Below are 25,386 nucleotides of genomic sequence, written 5' to 3'. Positions count from 1 at the left end.
CCTTTCCATGCGTGTGAGGTGGCAGCCGTATGTGGGGAATATTCAAAGCCTAGAGGGAGGGAGAACCCTGACGGCCAGGAGAGGTAGGTCTAGACTGCTTCATCTGTTTCGTTTTTTTTTTCCGAAGTAGAAGACACCGACTTGAGGAGGCCTAGTTTACGCCAGGAAGGCAGGGACCAATTTGAGGTCGCACTTGTCACATTCAATGCATTACAGGTGTATGACTCCACTTGCAAATCTCGAATTGAACCAGTGAACAGACCGACTCATCCTCTTCTGAGTAATTAAGGAATGTAATTCAGGCTTTTTATTCAGATACCTCCACAAGGCTACAAAAGTAAAGATACATACTCGGGCAAGTGAGATGGCCCGAGAAACAGATTAACCCCCACACACATGTCGCCAGCCTCGAAAGATCAGGCTCCGAAGGCGAAATGGAGGAGACGAAAGAAGAGGGGGAAGATGCAACGATAAGCCCGTAGGTGGAGCTTGTCATCCAGATCGGCAGAGGGAAATCCAGTCGAGAAAGAATAGAGAGGGAGAGGTGCAAGTGCAGGATAAGGGAAAAAGGTTGGAGGGGCAGCGAGTGGAATCAGAGAAACAGGGTCAAAGCGGGAAAACGATATTCAAAGCGTAAGCGGCCGTTGACGTCGGAAATCCATCACGCATCATAAAAGGGATGAGCAAGTTCCCGCGGGAACACAAAAAAAAAAAGAACAGGTGCGGCAATAGCCAAGATAATGGATCTGGCAAAGAGCAGCGCACAATTGTACATCATCACGCGAGAACTGCAGAAATGGGGGGGGGGGGGGGGGGGAAAGTAAGAATCAAAACTGATCAGAGGGCTGGACAGGTAGGACGAGATTATAAGCAAGGAAGAAAGGATAAAAAAAGGGAGACGATAGGAACTAAGTCAATAAAGATAGACCGAACGAGAAACAAAATGAAACAAGTACAAGGGTATGCCACACGCCACGCTATGCGAGCCACCCAGGAATGGTTCCTTCTGGGTGGCCAAGAACACTGCAAATATGTACTGAGGAGGAACCGATCCACACACGAGGATGTGGCTTCGACTTATTTGGGCTTCTTCCAAAAGTATTGCTATGAAACGGTCAGTCGTGGGATTCATGAGAGCAGCTTCCGGGAACCATGGATAGGATGGAATGGAATGCTTGAGGGGGACTTCACACGTGTACATACCTTGTGCTGCTTGCGACAGTTCCGGAGACCCGGCTTGCGAAGGTTGTTGACCACGGTTTCACGGCGACTGATGTCATCATCAAAGTCGGGGATATAGTAGAACTCGCTTTCCAGGGGCTGTCCAGCGGCGTCCTTGCCCTCACGTGCAACCTTGCCAACACACTTACTCTCCTCCAGAATGGTGCGGATGTCGGAACGCGAGGGACCAGAGGTGTGGCCATTCTCGCTGGACTTCCAGTATGAGGGAGGGAGGTTATTCAGGATGATCGAAAAGGGGGTCGACGACAGTCGAGAAAAGGCCAACTGATTGATGGTGTGGTTGCGAACGCGCTCGAAACTTTCCTCCTCTTCAGGAGTCTTAACCTTGACCTCGACCTTTTTCTTCTCCTCCAGGACAGTCGGGTGCCGACGCGACTCGAGCTGAGCACGAGGTAGAGGAGGTGACGAGCGACGCGGTGTGACGGAAGAGCGGCTCGGAGAATCGCTCGCGCGGAATGAAGCCATACGGGGGAGCAAGTTCTCGCCAAATGCCCCGAATGAGTGAACAATAGGATCATTCTCCTCGTCATTATCAGATTCGCTGTCGTGGCGGCCAAGTTCACTGGACTGGGAGATCTGGAGCAATTCACTCGCGCGGCGAGCGCTGTACGAGGAGAGTCCACCGACAGTGTTATGACGCTTCAATGGAGAAGGCTCGTCCTCGAACACGATCACGGACCCACGGCCGCGCGAAGGAGTGAAGATAGGCGACGACGGAGGGATAACGTTTCGCACGCCGGGCGATGGCGACACGGGAGAGCCAAGGCGCTCGCCCCCAACGAATGGACTGTCGTGAAGTCCTCGGCGGGGGTTCTTCTGAGTCGGAGTTCCGTCGTCCCACGTCTGCTCGGAATCGGTCGAGGGGCAATCCTTCCGATCAAGTTCATTCCGTGGCCATTGCACCAATACCCGGGCCTCATGGACATCGATCATGATGTCGGCATCCTTGATATCCGATGTAAAGGTCTTGCCTTTGCCCAACTCATATTTCTTCCCCTGGCAGTGGATCTTGATACCATTCCAACCCATGCACACAATTTCCACGCGGTCACGGTCGAAGGGGTTCGGGGCCGGCTTGTAGGTCGCCTTGACATGCACACGTGAAATCATTCGACTGGCGGCCAGCTGGTGATGACACGAAGCGCTGGACCGGCCCATGAGCACCGGCTCTCCATTCTCCGGCAGCATCACCTCCGGCACGGCCGACAGGGGAGATCGTTCCGTGGCGGCGGAGAAGGTACGACGCAGTGAGGGCCGGACAGCAGGAGGTGGAGACGAGGACATAATATGAGTCGACGAGGTCGGCACAGGTGTTGGGTACGCATCTTCGCGAGCAACCCGCTTGGAGGGCCGCGGCAGGGACGGGGATGAGGTCAAAGGCTCGAAAGCTGGCAGCAAAGCAGCGGGACGCTTCACGCCAGCCGCCGGTGCCAGGCGAACAGCAGTTGGAGAGGAATCCATAATATCTCCTCCAAGAGCGGGTCTCACACACAGCTTGTACGGTGGTCTTTCTTGTCTCGCAGCCCTCTGTAGTCTGAATGATTAGAACAAGGGTATGCAAAAATTCAAAGGTTGAGGCACTCGCGTCCGCCGCGTCTTTCTACAACACCACCCGAGACGGGACGTGAAGAAAAGATAAATAGAGCTTTCCGACGACTTTGACAGGGACCTCAAGGGCATCTAGGTGCAAGAGGAGGAGGGGAAAGTGGCCTACCAAGGAGATTGATACCCGAAGGAGGAGAAAGGTTGAAGGGGTGGCAGGTAGGTAGTGTGGCAGTCGTAGTGGAATGCAGTAGGGACGGAGGGTTCGCCCTGCGCGGAAATGCACGCTTACAGTCCGAGACGCGTTCTATAGGCGCCGACGAGGGATCACGGGCTCCACTATTCTTTTCACGCCAACCTCCGTCACCCTTACCCAGCCTTTTGAGCGGAAGATTCTAGGCTCTTCAGACAATTTGCAGAATCAAATTGTACGGTCTTTGGACTATAATGCGCCTGGACGAGAGCGACAATGCACACTTCTGAGCTCGCAGGCTCGGTTCATGGGACTCGTCCGCTGTACATGGGCACATCGCGGTCGCGTCTCAAGTCACGTGTGAGCCGAGGAGTGGGTCGTGACGGGCACGCGAGTTCAAAGTGACTGCTGCATACGAGCATGACAAGCTCGGTGAGGCCGGAATTGGTATCTGGACTTTCGTGTACAGTTCAATCTTACTAGCTGAATGACAGGATCCCGAACTCGCCAGAGTTGGACCGGGAGAGTGTACATCGCAAAGCAACTATCTCTCTTTCACCATTGCTGGCCAGCGGAGACTCCTCACGGAGCTTGTCCAATCCAGGTACTGTAGCTGCAACGTAAATATCCAATTGGAACCTCACAGCTCTCAACCGAGCTCCAAATCTACGAATTCATGGCATTATGTCACTCAGAAAGACTCATGTAATCGGTCCAGAAACCGCCAGCCTCAGTCTACTTGGACCGCTGACCGGAGGAGGCGGGGCTGTGGAGGAAAATTTTCTGCTTCGTGGAGTCCTCACGGCGCGCGTGAAATTGTGACGACGTTACTGGGTGAACGTTAACTTACTGTACTTGATACTGGCGTTTGGCGAGTGTATCCAGCCCCTCCACGCTCGCAGTGTGATTCCTGTGTCGGCGTTCAATCAAGTTTTTCCAAAGATCGACTGATACCTACCCGGGAAGCACACTGATCTGACCGACCTTTGATTCACTTGGCTTATCCAGGAAAGAAGCATGACTGCTTCCGAGCATGTTTGGTAGAATGACCTCAGAACGAGAGCAAATGTCGACTCTGACTGAGTAGTCCGGTCACCGTGGGCATTGACGTTCTAGTAAGTTACACTCGGTAGGTAGCGATATTACAAGCGTAGATGCCTGCATACGTAGTTCAATAGGTCTGTGCTGGTTGACTCCATAGTCAAAGAGAGAGACTACTCCACGGGTGCACGTACATTCTCCGCTACTTGGTTGACTTGGTAATGAAATCCAATGTAGAAACGCCACTAGAATCCAATGAGATCACGATCAGTCAACAGGTATCGGAGCTCATCGTTCAGTATCGTCCACCAATTTCCGATAAGAGATGCCTGGTTAAATTATCAACAGGAAATTCCATCTATACCTCTTGACTCGCTGGTAGATAGGGATCGATTCTATTGGATTGTCGCACTTGGATTTTCTTTACCACCCTGTGTCCAATCGCCGCCCCATCAGGTGTCAGCATACTTGACCGACTGAAAATTCGCTTCCATAATAACAACCTCGGCAACCACTCTGCTAGACGTACGTGCTCGGAGTCTGCTTGAACACAGGGGACGAAGCATCCTGCAAATTGATTCGGGCAGAGACTGGGCTACCAGCAACAGAATGACATTCAAAGCGTATCACAAGTAGATTCGAATACTCGCCATCTATGACATTATCTCTTGATCAAAGGAAATTCCAAGATGAGGTACTCTCTCGATGGAAATCAGAGGTAGGAATTCCAAAATCGGATTCCGTAAATCTCGCTCAGCTCCAGCTCTACCAAGCGACACAACTTGGCCTAGGCCAGATCCGCACGCGCAATGACATCGGCAATGCAAAGCGAGGAGATGTCATTGGCGACTCCATCACGCAATTGGCATGTGGGGGTGAATCGCAACCTGGGGGACCATTCGACGTTCCCAGTGATCAGGTACTGACATTCCTCGAATCTCAGAAACGTGGTTACCTCGGAGATGGGACATCAGTTGCCGTTCAAGACGAACTAGATGTGGAAACAGATGATCTCGATTCCCAAGCCAGAAGGTGACCAATATTTTGGACTCAAAGAGAACGTATCTATCGATGAAGGGCACAGGTGGCAGACGGGAAACCCTGAGGCTGAGGACGTGAGCTGGGAGTGGCTAATACATTGTCCATATTCATAATGTCCATGCTGAACGCGGAATGTCTGACTCTACCTATGCCTGGCCTGTGCGTAATGGGTTCTGCCCCAACGCAGATCAGACCATGAGGTTCTCTTCAAATCCAACCTGACCAGCAGGGATAAAGGAAAACCAATTATACAATCTTGGTGCACAAAGGTCGGCTCAGACTTCGGGCAAGAATCCACGAGTGCATGCAACAAGAGCCCAACTTTACAAGTAAATATTGAGAAAAGAACGGAAGGGGTTGAATCGCTTGTTCAATATGAGACATAGGAGCGGCACAGGTAAAACTTTGGAAAAAAAGTAATTGATATCTAGAACGAAAATCACGAAAAATAAAATTCAACCCCACACAGGCCACAATCAAGCAGATGGCAGAAGGTAAGATACATGGGAAGTAAAAATAAAGATCCGAAGCTCTCCTCAAGCAACAAACCGGTAATATAGACAGAGACACGGGTGGCAGGAGAGGAACAACATGGGGAAGGGAGACGCGCATGGGTTCCGATCTCGCTTGACATTGGAGTCTTCCATCCACCGCCAGTACCGTTCGGAAAGAAGATGAAGAAACAAAGGGGAAATCGGGCATCATCTAGACCGTGAAGGTTTTAAATTGTCAAACGTCGGGGTGCGGAAACCTCGCATCACGTAGCAACGAGAGGCGCTTAGTCGTAGAAAACGAAGTAGGCGTTGCCAGAGGCGGATTTGGCCTAAATAACGGACAAGAGTTAGCAAAAAGTGACCCAGGGGGAAGAAGCCGACAGGATTGATCGCGTTGGGTCGTTGCAGGACTTACAGTGCATCCGTTGTTGCCCTGGATGAGACCGGCGTTGTTGTAGAAGTTACCAGCACCGTCGTAGCGGCAGTTGTCGCTGAGGTCATCACCAACCAGCTTGACCTTGAAGTTCAGGTCGGCATCGGTGGTCGGCTCGTTCTTGAACATAGACAGCCAGGTGCCAGAGTCGGTGCGGCCGACACCCAAGTTCATGGGGGCCCAGTTGCCAACAGGCTTGGAACCATCACCCCACTGGCAACCCTCCTCGACGGAAACACCGTTGTTGTTGACGTAGTACTGAGCGGAAGTGCCCTTGCCAAGGTAGCGGTAGTAGGTGTTGGCGTCGGGGCAGGTCAGAGGAGCCACCTCACCGGGCTGAGCGGCGAGGGGGATGGTCTCGGACTCGGTGCCGGGGTAGTCGGTACGGCAAACAGCCACGGTGTTGCTGAGCTCGTTGCGAACATGAACACCACCGGTACCCTCGATACAGAGCGTCTTGAAGGCCGGGTTGGTGCGGTAGAGCTTTCCGTTCTTGCAGTGCAGACCACCCACGGACTGGCCAGTGGAACCTTGAGTGGTGGGCCACTGGGACTTCTGGTAGCCAGGGGGACAGGCATACGAGCACATGGCGCCGCTCTTGCAGCTGTTGCCGGTGATGGCGGTCACGATCTCAGTGACGAATGAGCCGGCGATGGTGACATATTGGATACCAGAGTAGCCACCCAGACCCAGGTAGTCCAGGGCAACAGCACCGTAGTCGGAGGGGAATTCGTTACAGTCAATTTCACCGTCAGGGAACTCAGCGTTGATGCCAGTAGCGTGGCTGACGGAGGCGGTGTGGGTAGGAGCGGCGGAGCTGGTGGAGCTGGTCTTGATAGTGGAGGAGGTCGAGGTAGAGCTTGTCGAGCTGGTCGAGCTGATGGTGGAAGTAGTGGTAGGGACCTCGGAGCTGGTGGTGGAGATGACCACGGCAGCGGTCTCCATGAGCACGTGGGCAGCAACAGTCGCGGTCGGGCTGACATCGGCGGAGCTGGTTGCGGGAGGGCAGGCGTCAGGGATGGCGCCGTCGAACCATTCGAATTCGTGCTTGGCGAGACCGGCGCAGGCCTCTTCTCCGCTGATCACCTTGGGGGAGCCGCTGTTGGGGTCCATGACCACGAAGTCATAGACGGTGGGACCAGCCGTGACCGCAGTCTCAGTCTGAGTCTCGGCAGCGCGCTGGTGCAGGTGAGCATGGCCGTGGCCGTGGCCGTGGGCGGCCGCCAGGGAGCCCGCCGTGGCGAGAGTTGCGGCAACAGTGAACTTCATGATGTTTCACGGAGTCAAACTGAGGAACTGTGGACTGAGTGGTCATCCTGTTAGTCAATGTTCCCTGAGCTCAAGCATAGTGGGCCTCCAGGCCCCATGAGAGCCTCTCTGGCTATGCGATTACGGTTGGCTGGCCACTGGCAGATGACGATCGCGACATCATATCGCAACGTGGAGACCAAAACGACTGGAGGCAATTCAGAGAGGCCAAAGATGTTTGTCTTCTCCGTAATCATCGCGCCAGCCGCCAGCCGCGAACCGCACCAAGACACCCTGTTTGGGCCAGAGACGCCCTCTGATCGAGAATACAGGATTGCACATACATCAGACGCAAGCCAGTCGCGCGTTGTTGTTCAAGGGTTGTACACAACAAAGGGGGTGGGTGGGTGTGTGTGAGGAAAAGACCGGATCGCTTAGATAGTTGAGAGTAAGAGGGAGTGACAGTATTTCCTAAATGAATGTGGGAGAGAGATGGAACCCTCTGGTCGGATGGAGAAAAAACTGAGAGACTGAGGCTAGAACGGGAAAGGGGAAGGAAGGAAAGAGGGAGGAATAAAACCCCAGGGATAATGTGGGTGAGGATGGAAAGGAGGGGGACGGCCTGGGAACGGGGGCCTTGGGGCCTGGGCGGAGGAGGGGCCACTGCTTTGGGTCACTGAGCCACTGCCGGGTGAATCTGGGACTTTACTTTCTCGGTTTCTATAATTCTGTGCCTCTGTTTTGGTCTGGTGTGCAGGAGAGGGTCGTTGGGCTGTGCGATGCATACCGCTTCGAAACAGTGCAGAACGGCCTCAGTCTGCAGGAACGAGTTCAGTCGGAGGCCGAAAAAGGGGCCCCTGACCGGAAACAGGTACCCAGACTGTACTTCTGTTGTCACTCAGAAGCGGTAATGTACCTGCCTGTGGACAACTGGACCTCCCGCCGCTAATCTCGGGACCTCAATTAGACTTTTACACACAAGTGGGCTTCGCGTCTGGCGTCCATATGGGTCATTGTGATTGTCCATTATTCATGAACGCTGGATCACCATCGTGTGGGATTGTTGTGCCTCACATCTCTCCCTTGAGAGCCAGTGAGCCACTGTAGCCCTCCCGGATCTGACAATCTTTGTCACCTACCAGGTCTCAGAGGGTTTGTCTCACTCACACTGCTGTCGCCTGTCCGCCACTGGGTATAGGCGTGTTTCAGACCCTCAGCCACTGCCCCCCCGGGTCGCCGTTTCCGTGATTCGTGAAGGCCTTCCGGTCTCGACTGTCACCGAGTCTCTTGGCATGGGCCTCGCCAAATTGTCTTCTGGAGTGCCCACTTCATCGCCCCATTGGATTCTTCAATGCCCACCAAGGATGTGTGATATCCCATCATCTCATGAGACACCCACCGCAGATCCACCAAATTTGCGGTTTGCTTGTCTCCAATTTCAATTTCCCTCTTGATTCGGTTCCTGGGAACTAGCCGCCCATGGAAATTACCCATGCGTCAGGGGGCACACCAATGAGCAGCCAGAATGGTGCGGGTGTGCGGCCTGCCAGGAGATGAGACTCCACTTTTGGCCAGGTACACCAATCATGAAATTCAATAGCTGCCACAGATCCTTTTTCAATCCACGGCCGGGGTTATGTAAACACTGGCTGGAACCTAAGGAACCTTCTTACCTTCCACCACCGGTGACGATGCGTAGGATTAGGAACCAGCTCAACAATCGACCCATTAAAGGCTCCCAGTCGAAAGTGTGTGTGTGTGTGTGTGTGTGTGTGTGTGTGTGCGCACGCGCGCGTGTATGCCAAGGCATCATCCCCCCTTATTCTGCCACATGACAAAATTGATCGCTCCAGATAAGGCTTCTGATTCTCAAGAGCCTGCTCTTGAGTCAGGTTTGTCCAAGTGCCGCCCAATCTGCATCCCCCCCCCTTCTCGCCCATTTTCAAATTTGCGGTCTCCAGGCTGTCGAAGAATTGGGACTTTTGACATCTAGGGTGCTGTTATTACCCCCGACGATCACACGCCAGGGGCACCTCTGCTGCGGCTCGTTCCCTGCTCCTGTTTTTCAAACCCGCTCTACAGCCCATCTGCTGCCGAGACCTGACCCCCTCGCAGATGACCAGCCTAGCGTATTGTCTGAGTCAGGAAGAGATTGAGAAAAACTCAAAACATGTCTAAGAGAACCTCGATCAAATACGGTGCCGGGATATAGAACGGATCATTCCAATTTAACTCACAGCCCTCGAGAGCTGCGGAGATACGCCATGTAAGATGGCTTGGATGCAGGAAAGAGATTACGTCAACCAGGCAACGTACCAAGTGTAGTGTATGGATCGCCATGAAAGCGCCCGTCGTTGTGTGAACCGGGCAAAATGATCAACACTAGGCCCGAGTCCCGTGGGTGGTTCATGTTTTGCTTCGCCGGTGATTACCGAAACACCATCATCACCCTCTTCCGAGCAGTATTTTTTGGCTTTATTTCCACAGCTCATGTTCAGCATTTCATTCGACCAGGTCCCTAGCTACGAATTCATATCCAGTTTTCACCTGACTAATTATATATATGACATTTTGTTATGCACACAAACATTTCAATCTTGAGAATATGTGGTCCGCGGTACTTCAATTCTAGCGCTACTGACTTCACGTTGCGCCATAACAAGCCCACAATGGTTTCAGACTTCAACGGCAGGTGCGACAACAGCTGACTACGTTCACTAGTCTATAACGCTATCCGTGTCTAGATAATTCTAGCGTGTGTGGGCAACGGGTGATGATCCACCGGATGACGAGTCACCATGCCCCGTCCACCGGACTCTGTCCTAAATCTGTATTTATCAATATGTAGTGGTGTACCGCTACAAGTTTCTAACTATGAGACTCGCAGAGTGCAGTGCATGGGCCACTGTGAAGGCAGATGAGTCGTCTCGAGTGAAGATATCGTAACTACTGATTCAGTGATCATATATTCATTGTTTGCTTTATAGTGAGCCAGCTCCCGCTTGCCTCGTACGACTTATCAGTCTTCCTCGTGCAGGTGCAAATACTAAGCTTGGCACCGTGGTAGCGTTGAAGTAGCGAGACAGGCGCTCTCATTCGAATCTTTGACAACTTGAAAGCTTGAAGTGGGGATCATGTGAGATACAGAGGGCCGCGTTTGTTCATTTGTATATAGCTTACAAAAGTACCCTAGAGCATTTTGATGTTGAACTACCGGGTTGGGTAGAGGTACCTCGTAGGACACCCGCCCATCTTGATCATTATTCATCTCCGCATTCGCTGACTCATAGTCCACTGAATCTCTAGCTTTGTGTCCTTGATTTTTGTTACAGTGTTACTATGTTTGTTCATTGATTCATATCAACTCGAATGAAACTTTTGTTCGAAAACTTGTTTGAGGATGTGCCTGAATGTCCACACGCTATTAATGAATGTATCTGTCTTATTCTGCTACGGGCGGGGGGATAAAATATGTAGCAGGGTCGTAGGGTTGCCCCTGCGACCCTGCTACCCATTTCCATCCTTTTTATCACCTACGCGGACTACTACTTACCTCCTGACCCTCACGCTAGGTAGGAAATCAACCGGGCGAGCCCAAACCCTGTCTAAGGACGACCGGCTTTCAATTGAATTAAAGGAAAAGCGGAGCTTGCCGCGGAAGCGGATCGCAGAGTACTTCCCTAGAAAATTTGTAGGTTCCCTACAGGTGCGCTATTATACACGCCTTGAGGGTCGCAAGGCTGGAGATTCTGGGCAGTCTGGGCGCAATTTCAATGTTACAAGAGGATCCTCATACAGAGGCACATCCTGCGAGGCAGTTCGAGCTGGTGGTAGCCCTAGAATCACCGAAGGTGTGGCAAGACAGCAATATGGTCCACCTCGGCGCAGGCAAATCGTGGACCGCTATTCCCCAGTTTGATTGGCATAGTTAATCATATTTGCGGTATGATTGCGGACTTGTGCACAAATGATGCTGCTGGAAATGATATTGAGACGTCTACAACCAAGAAAAATCCCCTTCGAAATACATGACTCCCGTGACCAGGGGTTTTACCCATTGTAGGCCATCTCAGGAGACGTGGAGGTCAACATGGGCTATTTTATTTTTCACGTGTAATCCTGCTCACAAAAGTCGTCAAAAATCCAATTTTCGTGGATTCTAGCTCTATCCTCCTCTGTTTCAGCTGCATCAAGAGCGTCTGCTTTTAATTTTCTCTCACGTCGTTTTGCTTCGTCGTAATATGCAACCGGCACCCATCCCTCATTTCCAACCCCAATTGCTTCTTGGCAAGCTTGAAATTGTTCATCAGCTTCGGATTGTGCACGTTCTAGTTGCAGACACTCGCTCGACTCGTCATCTGAAAAGAATATTGGGCAAGGTGTTCTCTTATCCCGGTTTATTTCTCCCCAATTTCTCGACAGCGTAACTAAATCAGCTTTCAAGGTCACATTGTCACCCTCCTAAGGGTCACTGGCATAGTGAAAAATCCGCCGCCTTAAGGCGCTAAAATAATAAGTCAAGGCATCGTAATACTCCGAATTGTTATCCGCAGTCAATTTAACGTAGAGATAGTGAAGCTGACGCTTCCGGAAAAGTTCTATATAACAGGACTGTTCAATCTCTTCTAATTTATCGAAATTGCTTAGTAAAGCAGGGGTTTGCAATAAAGACGAGATCTCGTCGCCATAATTCTGCAGACTTTGTGGAATACCGTAGGTATTGCAGAAACAATAGAAGAATCGTACTATACTGCCAGTCGATTAAACCTTTGATTTCTAGCTTATTGGACACAAATATGTTGTTGGGTTGAAGATCGGGATGTCGTATGACCGGACGATAAAGGGCAGGACAATCACGTGGCATGATGTGAGGTGCAATTTGTAGGTATTTATCCATATTCACAATATATTCGAGGTGGGATTAGGTCTAGTAATTGTATATCTCTCTGCGAAGACGCTGAAATGGCTGAAGAGGTCGCCCAACTTTTTTGAGATATGCAGTCTCTTTTATAGCTCCGGCAGTGAGAACAGCCAAAGAATCTCGGTCTTCTCAAATTGAACCGTTAACGTCTCTTCCACAGTATTTCAACATAGACAAAACTTACATGGTCCGCGATCAACCGATAAGTCGAGTCTTTTCCTGTACCATAATCCAAGTGAAGTATCGGGGCCAATACAGAAGCGGCGGGTCGAGCTGGGGCACGGAACAATGACCGGGTAGTCCTAGGCCAGCAAATCATCGTAGTAATAGAGATTTCCACTTGCCGGAAACCGTAAGGCAAATAGACGAGACTCCAGTTGCACGAGCTTTGTGACTAGTGTTTCCCTCTCCTTTTCAGATAATGTATACCAGATATCACCAAGATTTTGTCCTTGGACAAGTTCCATGGAGATATATTCAGTACCCGCAGAATTATCCGCAACGGCAGAGTAACCGAAAATTTCAGGGACAGGAATGCCCTGAGAACGGAGAAAATCGGTCGTTGCCACTTCACTAGCGACCGCTAAGTATTTTGGTTCGGTGACATGGTAAGGGATTCGCGCAACAAATTGGAAGCCGTTTCGCATGGTGATCTTAAAACTTCGGTTGAATCCCCCTTCGGCAAGCTTCTCGAAACCGGCAACGTCGTCCTCCTTCTGCTAAACCGCCAACGCAGCAAGGCGCTTCAGTTCAGAGACGTTGAAAGCACGTCTCCTCTCGCGATGCCTCAAAGCGTCATTATAGCTAGAGCCGTATATCGATCGAGCAATTCAACATGAAGCAGGTATAGCCCGCAACATACATCCATCGTCCGGTCGTGTACTCGAACAAGTCACACGATTCAGGCATCTTTTGGAGTGTCGAAAGAGCATGTGTGCGTGCTAAGTTTGTCTTGTGGAGGGAGGGGACGTAACTGGAGAAGACCAGAAAGTATTATGCCATGTAAACACTTAGCCATGGTCGGAGGAAGGGAAGAGGAAGTGGGGGAGAATGGAAACCAGAGCTGTTATAAGCGCCCATAGCCCCTTCAAAATCACACGTCAGTCGCGTTCAGAAAGCGCTAAACCTGCAGAATATCTTAAGGAATTCGTGTTGGTATCAGTAGCCTCCGCAACCCCTCTTCTCCCCTGCACGCCGATAAAGGTAGCCTGAAACTTCGGGCAAATCTTAATGCAATAAGGCTTACAACACCTTCTGGCATCATTGGTGGTGATGCGGGTAAACATGCCTATTGACGTGGCTGCTGGAGATGCAAACTTGCAAGGCTGTACAAGCAGTTTGTAGGAATAGCGATATTCCGAGTCTATTGGATTAGTCGGCCTTGGCATCTGTGTTCACGCGGCAACTGAGCGGACTGTCTTCAGGTACCTGGCGAACATTCTAATCTGTATCAAATAGTTCAAAGAGCCAAAGGTAGGCTTTAGTCATCCCGGGGATTTGGACAGGTACCCTAGGCTACACAGCTGTGATGAGCACATGCAGGTATCGCCGCAAAAAGCAAAGGGAACCTCCGCGTCTGGCGCTGCTCCGGAAAAGCTAACGTGACTGCCTCAGGCCACCAAGATGTTCTGGGGTCAAGACTCCAAAGTAGTCCGCCAAGCCCCGTCGGAGTGGCAGAATTTTTCACTCCGCCTTCCCAGAAATTTTTTTGAATCTCAATATCGTCGCCGAAAAATCATAGGCGAGACTGAGACCGATATTCATCAAAAATGCCGTCTTCTACTACTCTGACAACGAAGGTAGCCACTGGCTCACCGTATCAGCTGGATAACCCTCAGGTAAGTTGCAATTCTCTCTTTTGTAAAGGGATCTCAAATCATGAACAGCGCAAACTAATTTTCAACTTTGCGCAGGTTGTGAAAGCTTCCACCGCCCTGCTGCGCCATATCAAGTCCAACCAGGAAGAGAAGGAGAAGACGGCGACTAAGAAGACTTTGATTGGTGATAATGACTCGGATGATGAAGACACTCCTATCAACAATGAGGCGGTCTGGTTGTTGCTTACGACCAAGAAGCACGTTGTGGACAAGAACCGCCTGAAGCCTGGCAAGATCGTTGTCCCCCACTCTCTTCACACATCTCCCTCTCTCAGCATCTGTGTGATCACCGCCGATCCTCAGCGCGGATTCAAGGATGTCGTTGCCGACCCCGCCTTCCCTCAGGAACTTTCGTCGCGTATCGAGAAGGTCATTGGCTTCAGTAAGCTGAAGGCCCGTTACCAAAGTTTCGAAAGCCGTCGCCAATTATTTTCTGAGCACGATGTCTTCCTTGCCGATGACCGGATTATCACTCGCCTGATTCCCACTCTTGGCAAGATTTTCTACAAGTCCAGCAAGCGTCCGATTCCCATCCGTATCGCCGAAATTGAGAAGGTCGATGGCAAGCGCGTCAAGAAAGACCCTAAGCAGAAAAAGCCCGCCAAGGATGAAAAGAAGGCATCTTTCGCCGCGCCTCTGATTTGTGCGAAGGAGATTGAGCGCACTCTGCACTGTGCCGCCGTCCAGCTGGCACCCTCTACTTCGTCCGCTATCCGTGTGGGCTCCTCCAATTTCACCGCCGAGCAATTGTCCGAGAACATCAGTGCCGTCGTGAACGGCATGGCCGAGAAGTTCATCAACAAGGGCTGGAGGAACATCAAGGCAATCCACGTCAAGGGTGCAAACACCATGGCTCTTCCTATTTGGCTGGCCAATGAGCTGTGGGTGGAAGACGGCGACGTGGTGGAGGAAGATCAGGCTGCAGCTATCGAGGAAGCATCCAAGGCTGGCAAGAAGCGCAAGTCCACTGGCGAAGAGAAGCTCCTCGAGGCCAAGAAGACCAAGAAGACCAAGTCCGCCGAGGACGAGGATGAGGCCGGGGCTGCCGCTGCCAGGAAAGAGAAGCTCCAGAAGCAAAAGGCCAAGGCTCTCGAGGATGGTGAGCCTATTGTGGCCGAAGCCGCAAAGGCTGGCAAGAAGAAGAGAAAGTCTACCTCATAGTTGGGTTCATCTTTGCCACGTTATAATTTCTCTGCATGTAAAAGGTATTATCGGCGTACAAAATATCACGTGTTGTTCTCTTTCGTCAAAAGACATGATTGCCCACCCTCCCAGAGGGCGGTCGTCCGCCTATTTCCCTTCTGGTGACAGAAGGTGAGTTTGAGTAGGTTGATATAGTGAATTCGGCACATCCTTACGCTTGACTGACGATTGCCTGCAATCGCATCGTCATAGGTGTAGGCGCGCTCATGTAGAGGCTTCAAGATGCCTGTGTTAACCGAGTCCGACCTCGGGCGGGCGGGTCTTGGCATCCCGACGATAACCACATCTTCTTCCTTCACATCACCGCCGATCGCCGAGCGTCACTTCTGACTACTTACTCGCACCTGACCCGCAAAGAAGGAATTGCGCAAATACGTCCAGCCGTACTGAACATTCACAATGTTTCCAATTGCTCGATCGACTGTCTTGCGGGCTGCCCGCACGCAGATCTACACTGCCCGCAGTCTGACGTCGCCAACTTCCTCGGCGCTCGCCCGCCTCCTCTCCACACTCGCCGTTCTCGAGCAGCGCGACGGAAAGTTGCAGGGCTCATGTACTTCCGCGATCGCTGCGGCGCAAAAGCTTGGTGGACCCGTGACGGCTTTCCTGGCTGGAAGTGGTGTCAAGGGTACCTCTGCTGCTGAAGCCGCCAAGATTAAGGGTGTGGACAAGGTTATTGCTGTCGAGAATGAGGCTTACGAGAAGGTATGCACAGCAGTCTCGCGCATCTTCGTTCCTGCGCACGACTGACAGATTTGGGAATCGTAGGGTCTTCCTGAGAATTACGCTCCCATGCTTCTCGAGAACATCAAGAAGGGCGAATTCACTCACATCATCGCTCCTCACTCAGCCTTCGGCAAGAGCCTTTTGCCCCGTGTTGCCGCTCTTCTCGACGTGCAGCAGATTTCTGACATCACTGGTATTGAGAGTGAGGACAGTAAGTGGAAAATCTGGGATCATGGAGAAAACGCTGCGCTCAGAAGATCGATTTCTTAACACATTCCACAAACAGCCTTCGTCCGCCCCATCTATGCCGGAAACGCCATCCTGACCGTCCAATCCTCCGACAACGTCAAGGTGATCACAGTACGAGGCACTGCCTTCCAGGGTGTTGAACTCGAGGGCGGCTCCGCCGAGATCGTTGATGGTGTCGATACCAACGCTCCCGCCCAAACCGAGTGGGTGTCCGAAGAGCTGACCAAATCCGAGCGTCCTGACCTGGCAACTGCTAGCCGCGTCGTCTCCGGCGGCCGTGGCTTGAAGTCCAAGGAGGAGTTTGACCGCGTCATGCTGCCCCTTGCTGACTCCCTCGGTGCCGCTATCGGCGCGTCTCGTGCAGCCGTTGACAGCGGCTTTGCCGATAACAGTCTGCAGGTTGGCCAGACTGGTAAGAACGTGGCCCCCCAGCTCTATCTGTGCGCTGGTATCTCCGGTGCTATCCAGCATCTGGCTGGTATGAAGGACAGCAAGGTCATTGCTGCCATCAACAAGGACCCCGAGGCGCCCATCTTCCAGGTGGCGGATGTCGGTCTTGTTGGCGATCTGTTTGAGAAGGTTCCCGAGTTGACTGAGAAGCTGAAGAGCGCATAAATTGCAAAATAAGTTGACTTGCCGTGAAGTGTATATTGCTGTTATTTTTCTTTCTTGCTACCCTGCAATCTCCCACCGTGCGGACTGGATGCCATGATCTTATTTGCACCTTTCGTTATTTTGCGCTGCATTGTTTTATGAACAGAATACCACTGACTAGAGGAGCACAGCCTCAGCGAGGCTGTGCCATCTTTAACTGCCATATACAAAACTCTGAAAATTCGAAGCTGCCCGCCACGGTCACTTGCTAATTGCAAGGCTGAGAGTAATTGAAGTTTTGCTTATAATTGAAGACGCGATACATGGGCTCCGAGATACTGGACTCAATGGCCAACCCATGCCTGGTGCGCAGGTGAATATCGATTGCCGTGAGGCTTGGCAGCATCGACCACACGACGGAATTCCTGCTTCTCCTCCTCGGTCAAGTCAATCTCTCGGGATGCCCAGTTCTCCTCCAGTCTCTTGACTTTTGTTGTTCCGGGAATAGCGATCATTCCCTGGGCGGCGACCCAAGCGAGCGCGATCTGGCTAGTGGTGCACCCCCGTCGAGCCGCAAGCCTCTTAATTTCATCCACAATATGTTTGTTCTTGTAGAAGTTTTCACCCTGGAACTTGGGTGCTGAGAAGATTCAAGAGGGTCAGCAACCGGATTTCTTTTCAGACGTTTAATTCCAGCCCCTGTCAAATCACGAACTCACAGGTACGACGGAAATCAGACGGAGCAAAGTCATCCGGCGATTTGTATTGGAAGTCATCCACGAGCCATCCATGACCCAATGGGCTGTACGCGACATATGCGACGCCAAGCTCCTTTGCGGTATCGATCAAGCCGTCACTTTCGTGTATGGTTTCGAATGCAGAATATTCTGCCTGGAGGGCATCGATTTTGGCAACTATTGAATGTCAGTGATACTTTTTCCCCGTGAAATTCACGGCTTTGAAATGAACACACTGGAATTGGCCTTGCGCAGCGTTGATGCAGAGCACTCTGATAGACCGATGTACTTTGTCTTGCCCGCTTTGCGAATCTCGTCCAGCGCAGAAATGGACTCCTCCAAGGGAGTGTCTTTTCGATGATGAGCGTATTATACCGAAGAATTTCTTGGATGAGGTGAATGCTCACTTGGATCAATACGGTGCAGATAGTACAAGTCGGGAGTAAATCCCAGACGCTCGATGGTACCCTCGATATACGACTTGATGTGGGCGGGCGAATTCGTGCATCCACTCCCTTCCCCAAAGGCCATTATGCCGCATTTCGACGCAACTATTGGTCGAGGGTGTCACTTAATGATCAAAAGTCTCCGGCACTATGATAAAGAGTGAACAGTGGAGGACTCACGGAAAACTTTATCGCGAACGTTGTGCTTTCTGATGAAATCTCCAAGAAGCTTTTCGTTCACTCCAGCTTGGTAAACGACCTATTTGGGAAATGACCGCAATGATTTAGTTTCAACCCATTACCATCTTTTTCAAACTCAGGAGATCAACTCACAGCTGTATCCCAAAAAGTGCACCCGAGTTCAATTGCTTTCAGTAGTACTGGCTCAGCTTCTTCAAGGCTCAGGTTCGTTCCCAAGCCGAAGCTCAACCCCATCGCACCAAAACCGGGCGATGCAACTTGAAGGTCACCGAAAGGAATTGTCTTAACCATTCTGACGAACTAGCAAATCCGTGGCAATGAGATTATTGAATTCAACAAATGTGAAGAATATGAGCATCCTGGTTATTCTTATATGCAATCGACAAACGTATTCCATCTATGGATGCACTCTGCTGACTTCAAAGTGGGTCGGGACATCCGTCATGTTTCTTAACTCCGATGGGTCCTCCGTGTCCACGCTCTTGAGGATTCGGATTTAATTTGAAATTTGTATATTGTCACCTACGATGACATTAGCGCAATAGACCGTCATCAATGACGTCGAATGAGCATGGAAAGCTTTTGATTAGCTTGAGGGCCAGAGATGGATGTTGAGAACCCCGTCGTATCTATCAAATCCTTCTACGTGGGGCTACAACCTAATAGCACCGGGGGGTTCAGGCTTGAGAAAAGACGTGGGTTGACCTAAGCCACTTGGCGGATCATGGCGTTTCTTTGTGGTTAGTGGTACTGTTATCATGGCAAGCCGCCCTCGATGGTGAGATCGCAGGTTTTGATGAGGCAGTATGAAGGCACGGTCGGTAGACTTGCACCAGGTCACCTGTCACAGTTGATGCACTATCAATAGCCTTGGTATCTACACGTGAGCTCTTGGATCCGAGTTTCTAGCTGATCAGCAACTCAGACCGTGGCTGATATACTTTAGGAAGTAAGGCTGGAGTTTGTATGTCTCGACAACGAGAGAAACTCATCGAACAAGAACATTAGAGGAACAATGATGGAATTGCGTAGTGGAAGACAAGACCTCAAAGACCTGCTTCTAGTCTGGATGCCCTCCTCCCTTCCCAACCCAATATTTGAGCAGGGAAATATTCCATGTCCAAATTTCTTGCCAAGCAATTTTATCATTGAAATCTTTTTTCAGGTAGGTAAAATTACTCCATCCCACAAGATTTTATTAACTTGCCCGATTAGGTTCAATCAACGTGATCAATGTGGGCCGCGTTCATAAGGCACCCCATGAATCCACCTGGATTTCAATTAGAGTTACCTGATTAAGACTAGCGCGCTCTCTTCACGCGTGTCTGGCGCGTCTGCAATCAGAGGGGGGAGGGAACTCCGCGCGATACATTTGGATGTTGTTCAAAGGCCTCATAATTGAGTGAATAGACATTACACTACGACATCTTTGAATGATTCCCTCATCGCCGGATTTTCTGTCTTCCTTTGATCCCGCTCTCCATCTTCATTCCGAATCCCACAGCTACTCGCCGAACCTACCTTCCGAGTCTTTCTCCGAGGATCTCGAGGCTATTCATTTTCATCGCCTCGAGCAAACTCGAAATAAAGTGGTGATCCAGCACCGAGCGTGGAATTTGTCTGATGTTTTCCGCAGTGACGACGACATAAAGCCTGGTAAGAAACGACCCCCTTTTTATGCTTTTATTTTTTCTCTTTTGTCTTGGAAGTCTCAAATGCTGATCATAGGCCCATGGTTGCTCAGATACCCCGACAAAGGCCTGCCCTGCGACACCGCGCCGCAACGCGCTGATCAAAGCCTGGGACACAGATTTTATACCATCTTCTCCTCCGGTGTCAATTATGCCGTTCATGACAACACCGGGGTCTGCCATCCTGGGAGACTCGGACGCCAATGCGCAGAAGCGCAAAATCGCCGATACCGAGGAGAACGCATCTCAGACAGAACTCAAAAGGCCCAAATTTGTCGGTGGTTTTGTCGACGAGGATGACGAGGATGAAGACGATGAGGTAGCAGCGATGCGGGATGAGCATTTGAAGAGTCAATTCGAGCTGCAAGAGAACACCCAGCCGGCACTATTCAATGCTTTGCCTTTGCGGAATGAATCACTCAATTTGACACCTGTTGCTCTACAAATGGGAGACAGTTCCGGAGCCACGGACATTCCGCAGCCTGAAGTCACGTCAGAGACCTCCGCCGAGCCGACCAAGTTTCAGATTAAGACCTGCAACGGCAAAACGCACCATGCGCCTCTTCGAACCACGGCGGTTCCCATTTCATATGAGCAGATGATTGCCAGCCGATCAGAGACCGATCCTGGGCGGGCGAAACGCAGCTACTACGGCATCGAGATTCACAAGTTGATGGATGAGGCTGCGAAAGAAACGAAAGCGGCCAGAGAAGCACCACGACCCTCTCTCCCCGTGGAGAAATCTATTGAAGCTGCAGAAGTGAATGCAAAGCAGAAGAAATTGGATTCCATGATGTGGACGGAGAAATACCGCGCCCGCAAATTCACAGACCTGATCGGTGACGAGCGCACACATCGTGCGGTTCTTCGTTGGCTGAAAGGATGGGAGCCGATCGTCTTTCCGGGCTTGGCTAGGTCGAATAAGGTCAAGAAGACTGGCCAAGATGGAGAAGACGAGGAGCGCATGCACCGCAAGGTGCTCCTCCTGAGCGGGCCGCCGGGGCTTGGCAAGACAACGTTAGCCCACGTGTGTGCAAAGCAGGCCGGATATGAGGTTCTTGAGATCAACGCCAGTGACGAACGCAGCAGAGATGTAGTCAAAGGCAGAATTCGCGATGCTTTGGGCACGGAAAACGTCAAAGGCGCTAATGTGGAGGTTGGCGAAAATAAAGTCCGCCGTGCTGCCAGGCCAGTATGTGTTGTGGTGGACGAAGTTGATGGCGTCGTTGGGGGCGCTGGCAGCGGTGGAGAAGGAGGTTTTATGAAAGCATTGATTGATTTGGTCATGCTCGATCAACGAAACGCTCGGTATGCCGCGGAAAACGGTGGCAAGTCGACCAAGAAGCGCAAAGGCGATACCTTTCGCTTTCTTCGACCATTGATCTTGGTTTGCAATGATCTCTATCATCCTAGTCTTCGTCCGTTGCGCGCATCAACTATTGCGGAGATGATTCACGTTCGACAAGCACCACTGGAGAACGTCGTGCAACGTGTCAAGAACATCTTTGGACGTGAGGGTATTCCATGTGACAACGATGGGGCTCGTAGGCTTTGCGAAGCCGCTTGGGGTCTAGAAACTAGGAGGAAACGCAGTTCCAAGACTAGCGGATCTGCCGAGGGCGATATTCGAAGCGTGTTGGTTGCCGCTGAATGGGTCGCCCACAAGCTTCGGAACGAGAATCTGTCGTCTCTACGTCTGACTCGGAATTGGCTGGAACGCCGAGTACTTGGTGCTTCCACGGAAGGTGGGAGCTTTTTCAAGGAGATGAGCCGTGGAGGTGTTCGAGAGATTGTCAACCGGGTTTTCGCCGAAAATGCAGGATTCACTGACGCCCCGGCTGGATTATCCTTCCAGGACAAGTTTGACAGCTCGACGAGTCGTGTCCCGGTAGGTGTGGCAGACTTGCGGAAACGACACGCTCTGAATCGACTCCGGGAGATGGTGGATTCGAGTGGCGAACATGACCGTTGTGTCACGGACTGCTTCGCTGTCTATCCTCACCAGCAGTATCGAGATGATAACTTTCTCACCAAACCCACCCAAGCTTATGACTGGCTCCACTTCCACGACAGTATCTCGATGCGAGTGCACTCCTCTCAAGAATGGGAGCTTGGCCCTTATTTAAGCCAGTCTACACTCGCCTACACTCGCTTCCACCATCTTTTTGCCTCTGCTGCCGGGAAGATTGAGGCCAATGATCGTGAAAACGAGGATGAAAATGCCGAGGAAGAGCACCCGTTCGCGGGGCCCAAGGCTGATTTCCTGGTCTTTGAAGCACAGAAGGAGAATCGCTCCATCTTGAACGGGTTTCATGCTGCTCTACCTGCGCCCATACTGCGTATGTTCCGGTCGGCGGAGAGTGTGGTGACCGATCTGGTCCCATACTTGATCCGCATGCTGTCACCGGACATCAAGCCTGTCATTGTCCGGGCCGGTGGCGATCAGAGAAGTACAGCCAGCATCCGCAGGGAGAGCGAGCGAATACTTGTCCAGTCTGCCGTCCGGGTGATGTCCGGAATGGGGGTCACCTTTGAGAAGGTCCGAGTCGAGCACGAAGGTGGGAGTCACGGTGGATGGGCATATCGAATGGAGCCGTAAGTCATTGTCATATCCTGCATCGCAATATCGATCTGGCGAATATCGAAAGAAGCAAAAACAGAACGAAAAAAAAAAGAAAAGAAAAAAGAACACTAACTTCCAACCCCGCACAGGTCCCTCGACTCCCTCGTTGCATTCTCAAAAATGACTGGCCCTACTTCGTCAGGCAATGCGCCTGTTCGTTTTGCAGTCCGCCAAGTCCTCGACCAAGAATACCGCAAGGAAATCCTCCGCAAGCAATCCGATGCCAAAAACGCCGCCAACGGCCGATCCCTTCAGGGCCAATCTGCCACGGAGCCACAGCAGCAAGGCGGCCGCGGTGGTGCTCGCAAAGTGAGCGGAAATGCCGTCAAGCGAGACTTTTTCGGACGGGAGATTCAAGAGCCCGTCCGCGAGATCACGGACATGGATCGGGACAATCCGTCGGATGAATCCTCCAAGGCTGGTCGGAAAGTGTGGGTGACGTATCACGAAGGATTCTCGAATGCGGTTCGCAAACCCATTTCTTTGGGCGAACTGTTGGCGGGATTGTAATTGATTTGTTCGGAGGTGATCTTCCTGTGACCTGGAAATAAGTCTTGTAGATTCAGGCTCTTGGCTGGTTTGGCGATATTCATGAAGCGTTTTGATACTGTTTGATATTATGATAAACCCGAGGCTACTTTTTCTTGTCTCCTTTATATTGGAATGGCCATACCTGAGATTGATTGAGATGATCATTCATGTCTACAAGGACTACCGTTTTTTTATTTCCATTTTTTATTTATTTTTACTTTGGTGACAATCAATTTAGGGGAATGTAAGCAATTGATTAGAAATAAGATCAAAACTCGATTAGACCAAAGAGGCAAAGCCGCAGAAATCACAAAGAACAAAAAAAGCAGATATTATGAAAGTGGATACAGAAAAAAACAGAAACAATATTGGTATCCAGGGTCATTCCATCGTCGCAAAAGCGGCTTCATCAAGAAAGGCGGTGGTATCAAAAGCAAGAAGAGAGCGTCACAGAAAAAAAAGCATTCAAGCACAGCATTGTATCAAAAGACCCAAAAACAAAAAAAGCAACACAAGAGTCAAGCAGAAAAAGTCCAAACATCAACATGGTGAAAGCATAGCTGCAAAGAAACAAATTGGTATCCGGTGATTTTTTTTTCGTCGTTTTGAGCCAGACTCAATTGGATTGGATCGAGGAGACTCCGGTGTATCGAGATTGTTGGCAGAAGAAGGTGGGGGGTATCATTGTATGTGCATGTGTGGATGGTTGTGTTGGAGTTCAGTCCTGGCAGCGTTTACCGCATGCTGAAGTAGCTGGCGACGGCTTCGTTGTGAAGAGCCTTCTTGACGTAGTAGTCATTGGCGTGCTTGGGGTGAGACTTGGAGCTCAGCGAGTACCACTTCTTCTTGTGCATGTCCATGCCCTTGAGGGTTGTGGCCGTGGAGACGGAGGAGTGTGTGGAGGCGCGTCCGAGATGGAGGCGGAGGAGGAGGACTTGGAAGAAGCCTTGGAGATGAAGCTGGACATTTTGAATGGAATGGTTGGTGGTGGTTTTTTTGGTGGGGGTTGAGAGTGGAAAAGAGGACTTTGGAAGTCTGTTGTTTGGTAGATGTATTTGGTGATTGAAAGGAATTTGATCGGAGTATCCGAGATGAAGATGATGATTTGATTGTTGAAGATTTGAAGAAAGCTTCTTGATGGTCAAATGGATGATTTGATGTGATTGAGTTGTGAATGATTGATTTAGCATGGGGATTCCAGGTCCTTATATAGTCATCTCCCCCTTCAGCCATCAGAGAAGATTCTATCTACCATGCGACTCGATTCCATCGTCCTCTTACTCCGAAGGAGAGCTCCAAAAAAAAAAAAACCAAAACCGAGTATCAAAAAGCCACGGGCCCCACATTACGGCCAAGAAACATGTCTCCCATGATCCACCAGCAGCGCCTAATGGAGTCGAGAGCCTAAAACATACAGGCGAATTGTCCCAAAGACGTCAGCGCTGGACGGCATGTTTTGCATCGTCGGTGGATCTCGACTGTCCAGGCTGGGGCCTCGGAGTGTCGGTCTAGGGCTGAAAGAGCAGAGCAGAGAAGAGATTTCCCATCCGCGGACTGACTTCGGAGTGGAACCGAGAGTCTCGGAGTTCCCCACTGCTACCGAGAGGACCCACCAGCGACTCCAGTGGCCAATCCCTTTCATGGAAAGCACGTGTATGTTCCTCCAAGGGCGCGCTCCACGCCAACGTCGAGTCAACGATTCACTCCTTTGCACTGCCTGGATGCACGAAGAATCTCGCTGACATATCTTCTTTTAGACGATGCTCCAACTCAAAGCCATCCATTGCTATCATTACAGGGTATACTCATAGACAGTCACAGTAGACCCCATTTCTCGGATCTTGCCCGTTGCATTCATCTGTGATGGCTCCCCCCAAGACGGCTCATACTCCTGGTGGATCTCAAAGCCCCCCGTATTTCCCCCCCAGATCAAATAGATGCGGTCAAAAGCAATCACCAAAGGGCGTAAAATGAGTAATCCATCGCAAAATGAATCATGAAACCTCTTTCCTCTTCTGATTAACAATCAACTTTTATCCCATCGACACGTCGACCCAATACGAACGTATCCTCGTGAGTCAGGGTTGAGCCATGATAGGAGTCCTGTGCTCATAGCTACCGATCCGAAGACTATTCCAGACTTTGTCATGCAGCGTGCCTGCGTTTGAGAATAATACCAGAAGATCAATCACTACAAAGTGTCATTGGACTCTACTACATGTACTATCGGCACACCAGACTGCATGTATGTTGCATGGACCCGGAGTCCCTGCGGTGGGCGGTGCAGAGCGTGGCGGTCGATCCAGAAGGCCGATTGAATTACCAGGCACGTCAACCCTGTACCCAGTTCAAC

At 51.0% G+C, this 25,386-nt stretch overlaps 10 protein-coding genes across 10 annotated transcripts; 5 read left to right on the top strand and 5 right to left on the bottom strand.

Moving 5' to 3' along the window:
* Positions 1–1,077: 1,077 nt before the first annotated feature.
* POX_a00774 (uncharacterized protein) lies at positions 1,078–2,703 on the bottom strand (the record flags this gene model as incomplete). Its single annotated transcript, XM_050109713.1, has 2 exons — positions 1,078–1,104; positions 1,204–2,703. The coding sequence occupies 2 exons, from the start codon at positions 2,701–2,703 to the stop codon at positions 1,078–1,080; spliced, it is 1,527 nt and encodes a 508-aa protein (XP_049973481.1).
* A 1,970-nt stretch (positions 2,704–4,673) lies between these two features.
* POX_a00773 (uncharacterized protein) lies at positions 4,674–5,054 on the top strand (the record flags this gene model as incomplete). The annotated part of the gene is made up of 1 exon (XM_050109712.1): positions 4,674–5,054. The coding sequence occupies one exon, from the start codon at positions 4,674–4,676 to the stop codon at positions 5,052–5,054; it is 381 nt and encodes a 126-aa protein (XP_049973480.1).
* A 783-nt stretch (positions 5,055–5,837) lies between these two features.
* On the bottom strand, positions 5,838–7,255 carry POX_a00772 (Secreted beta-glucosidase sun1; the record flags this gene model as incomplete). Its single annotated transcript, XM_050109711.1, has 2 exons — positions 5,838–5,882; positions 5,969–7,255. 2 exons carry the CDS (start codon positions 7,253–7,255, stop codon positions 5,838–5,840), a joined length of 1,332 nt encoding a protein of 443 aa, XP_049973479.1.
* A 57-nt stretch (positions 7,256–7,312) lies between these two features.
* On the top strand, positions 7,313–8,183 carry POX_a00771 (uncharacterized protein; the record flags this gene model as incomplete). The annotated part of the gene is made up of 2 exons (XM_050109710.1): positions 7,313–7,645; positions 7,992–8,183. The coding sequence occupies 2 exons, from the start codon at positions 7,313–7,315 to the stop codon at positions 8,181–8,183; spliced, it is 525 nt and encodes a 174-aa protein (XP_049973478.1).
* A 4,274-nt stretch (positions 8,184–12,457) lies between these two features.
* POX_a00770 (uncharacterized protein) lies at positions 12,458–12,802 on the bottom strand (the record flags this gene model as incomplete). Its single annotated transcript, XM_050109709.1, has 1 exon — positions 12,458–12,802. The coding sequence occupies one exon, from the start codon at positions 12,800–12,802 to the stop codon at positions 12,458–12,460; it is 345 nt and encodes a 114-aa protein (XP_049973477.1).
* A 1,122-nt stretch (positions 12,803–13,924) lies between these two features.
* On the top strand, positions 13,925–15,193 carry POX_a00769 (uncharacterized protein; the record flags this gene model as incomplete). The annotated part of the gene is made up of 2 exons (XM_050109708.1): positions 13,925–13,993; positions 14,069–15,193. 2 exons carry the CDS (start codon positions 13,925–13,927, stop codon positions 15,191–15,193), a joined length of 1,194 nt encoding a protein of 397 aa, XP_049973476.1.
* A 441-nt stretch (positions 15,194–15,634) lies between these two features.
* Positions 15,635–16,825, top strand: POX_a00768 (putative electron transfer flavoprotein subunit alpha; the record flags this gene model as incomplete). Its single annotated transcript, XM_050109707.1, has 3 exons — positions 15,635–15,940; positions 16,004–16,172; positions 16,248–16,825. The coding sequence occupies 3 exons, from the start codon at positions 15,635–15,637 to the stop codon at positions 16,823–16,825; spliced, it is 1,053 nt and encodes a 350-aa protein (XP_049973475.1).
* A 323-nt stretch (positions 16,826–17,148) lies between these two features.
* POX_a00767 (Aldo-keto reductase yakc [NADP(+)]) lies at positions 17,149–18,479 on the bottom strand (the record flags this gene model as incomplete). Its single annotated transcript, XM_050109706.1, has 6 exons — positions 17,149–17,444; positions 17,524–17,718; positions 17,778–17,891; positions 17,949–18,092; positions 18,168–18,246; positions 18,321–18,479. 6 exons carry the CDS (start codon positions 18,477–18,479, stop codon positions 17,149–17,151), a joined length of 987 nt encoding a protein of 328 aa, XP_049973474.1.
* A 1,142-nt stretch (positions 18,480–19,621) lies between these two features.
* POX_a00766 (Chromosome transmission fidelity protein 18) lies at positions 19,622–23,012 on the top strand (the record flags this gene model as incomplete). The annotated part of the gene is made up of 3 exons (XM_050109705.1): positions 19,622–19,844; positions 19,933–22,474; positions 22,592–23,012. The coding sequence occupies 3 exons, from the start codon at positions 19,622–19,624 to the stop codon at positions 23,010–23,012; spliced, it is 3,186 nt and encodes a 1,061-aa protein (XP_049973473.1).
* A 755-nt stretch (positions 23,013–23,767) lies between these two features.
* POX_a00765 (uncharacterized protein) lies at positions 23,768–24,486 on the bottom strand (the record flags this gene model as incomplete). The annotated part of the gene is made up of 2 exons (XM_050109704.1): positions 23,768–24,068; positions 24,449–24,486. 2 exons carry the CDS (start codon positions 24,484–24,486, stop codon positions 23,768–23,770), a joined length of 339 nt encoding a protein of 112 aa, XP_049973472.1.
* Between the last annotated feature and the right edge of the window lie 900 nt (positions 24,487–25,386).

The sequence above is a fragment of the Penicillium oxalicum genome, chromosome I (assembly GCF_001723175.1).
Source record: "Penicillium oxalicum strain HP7-1 chromosome I, whole genome shotgun sequence".
NCBI classification, from domain to species: Eukaryota; Fungi; Ascomycota; class Eurotiomycetes; order Eurotiales; family Aspergillaceae; genus Penicillium; species Penicillium oxalicum.
This window is presented reverse-complemented; position numbering and strand designations above follow the sequence as displayed.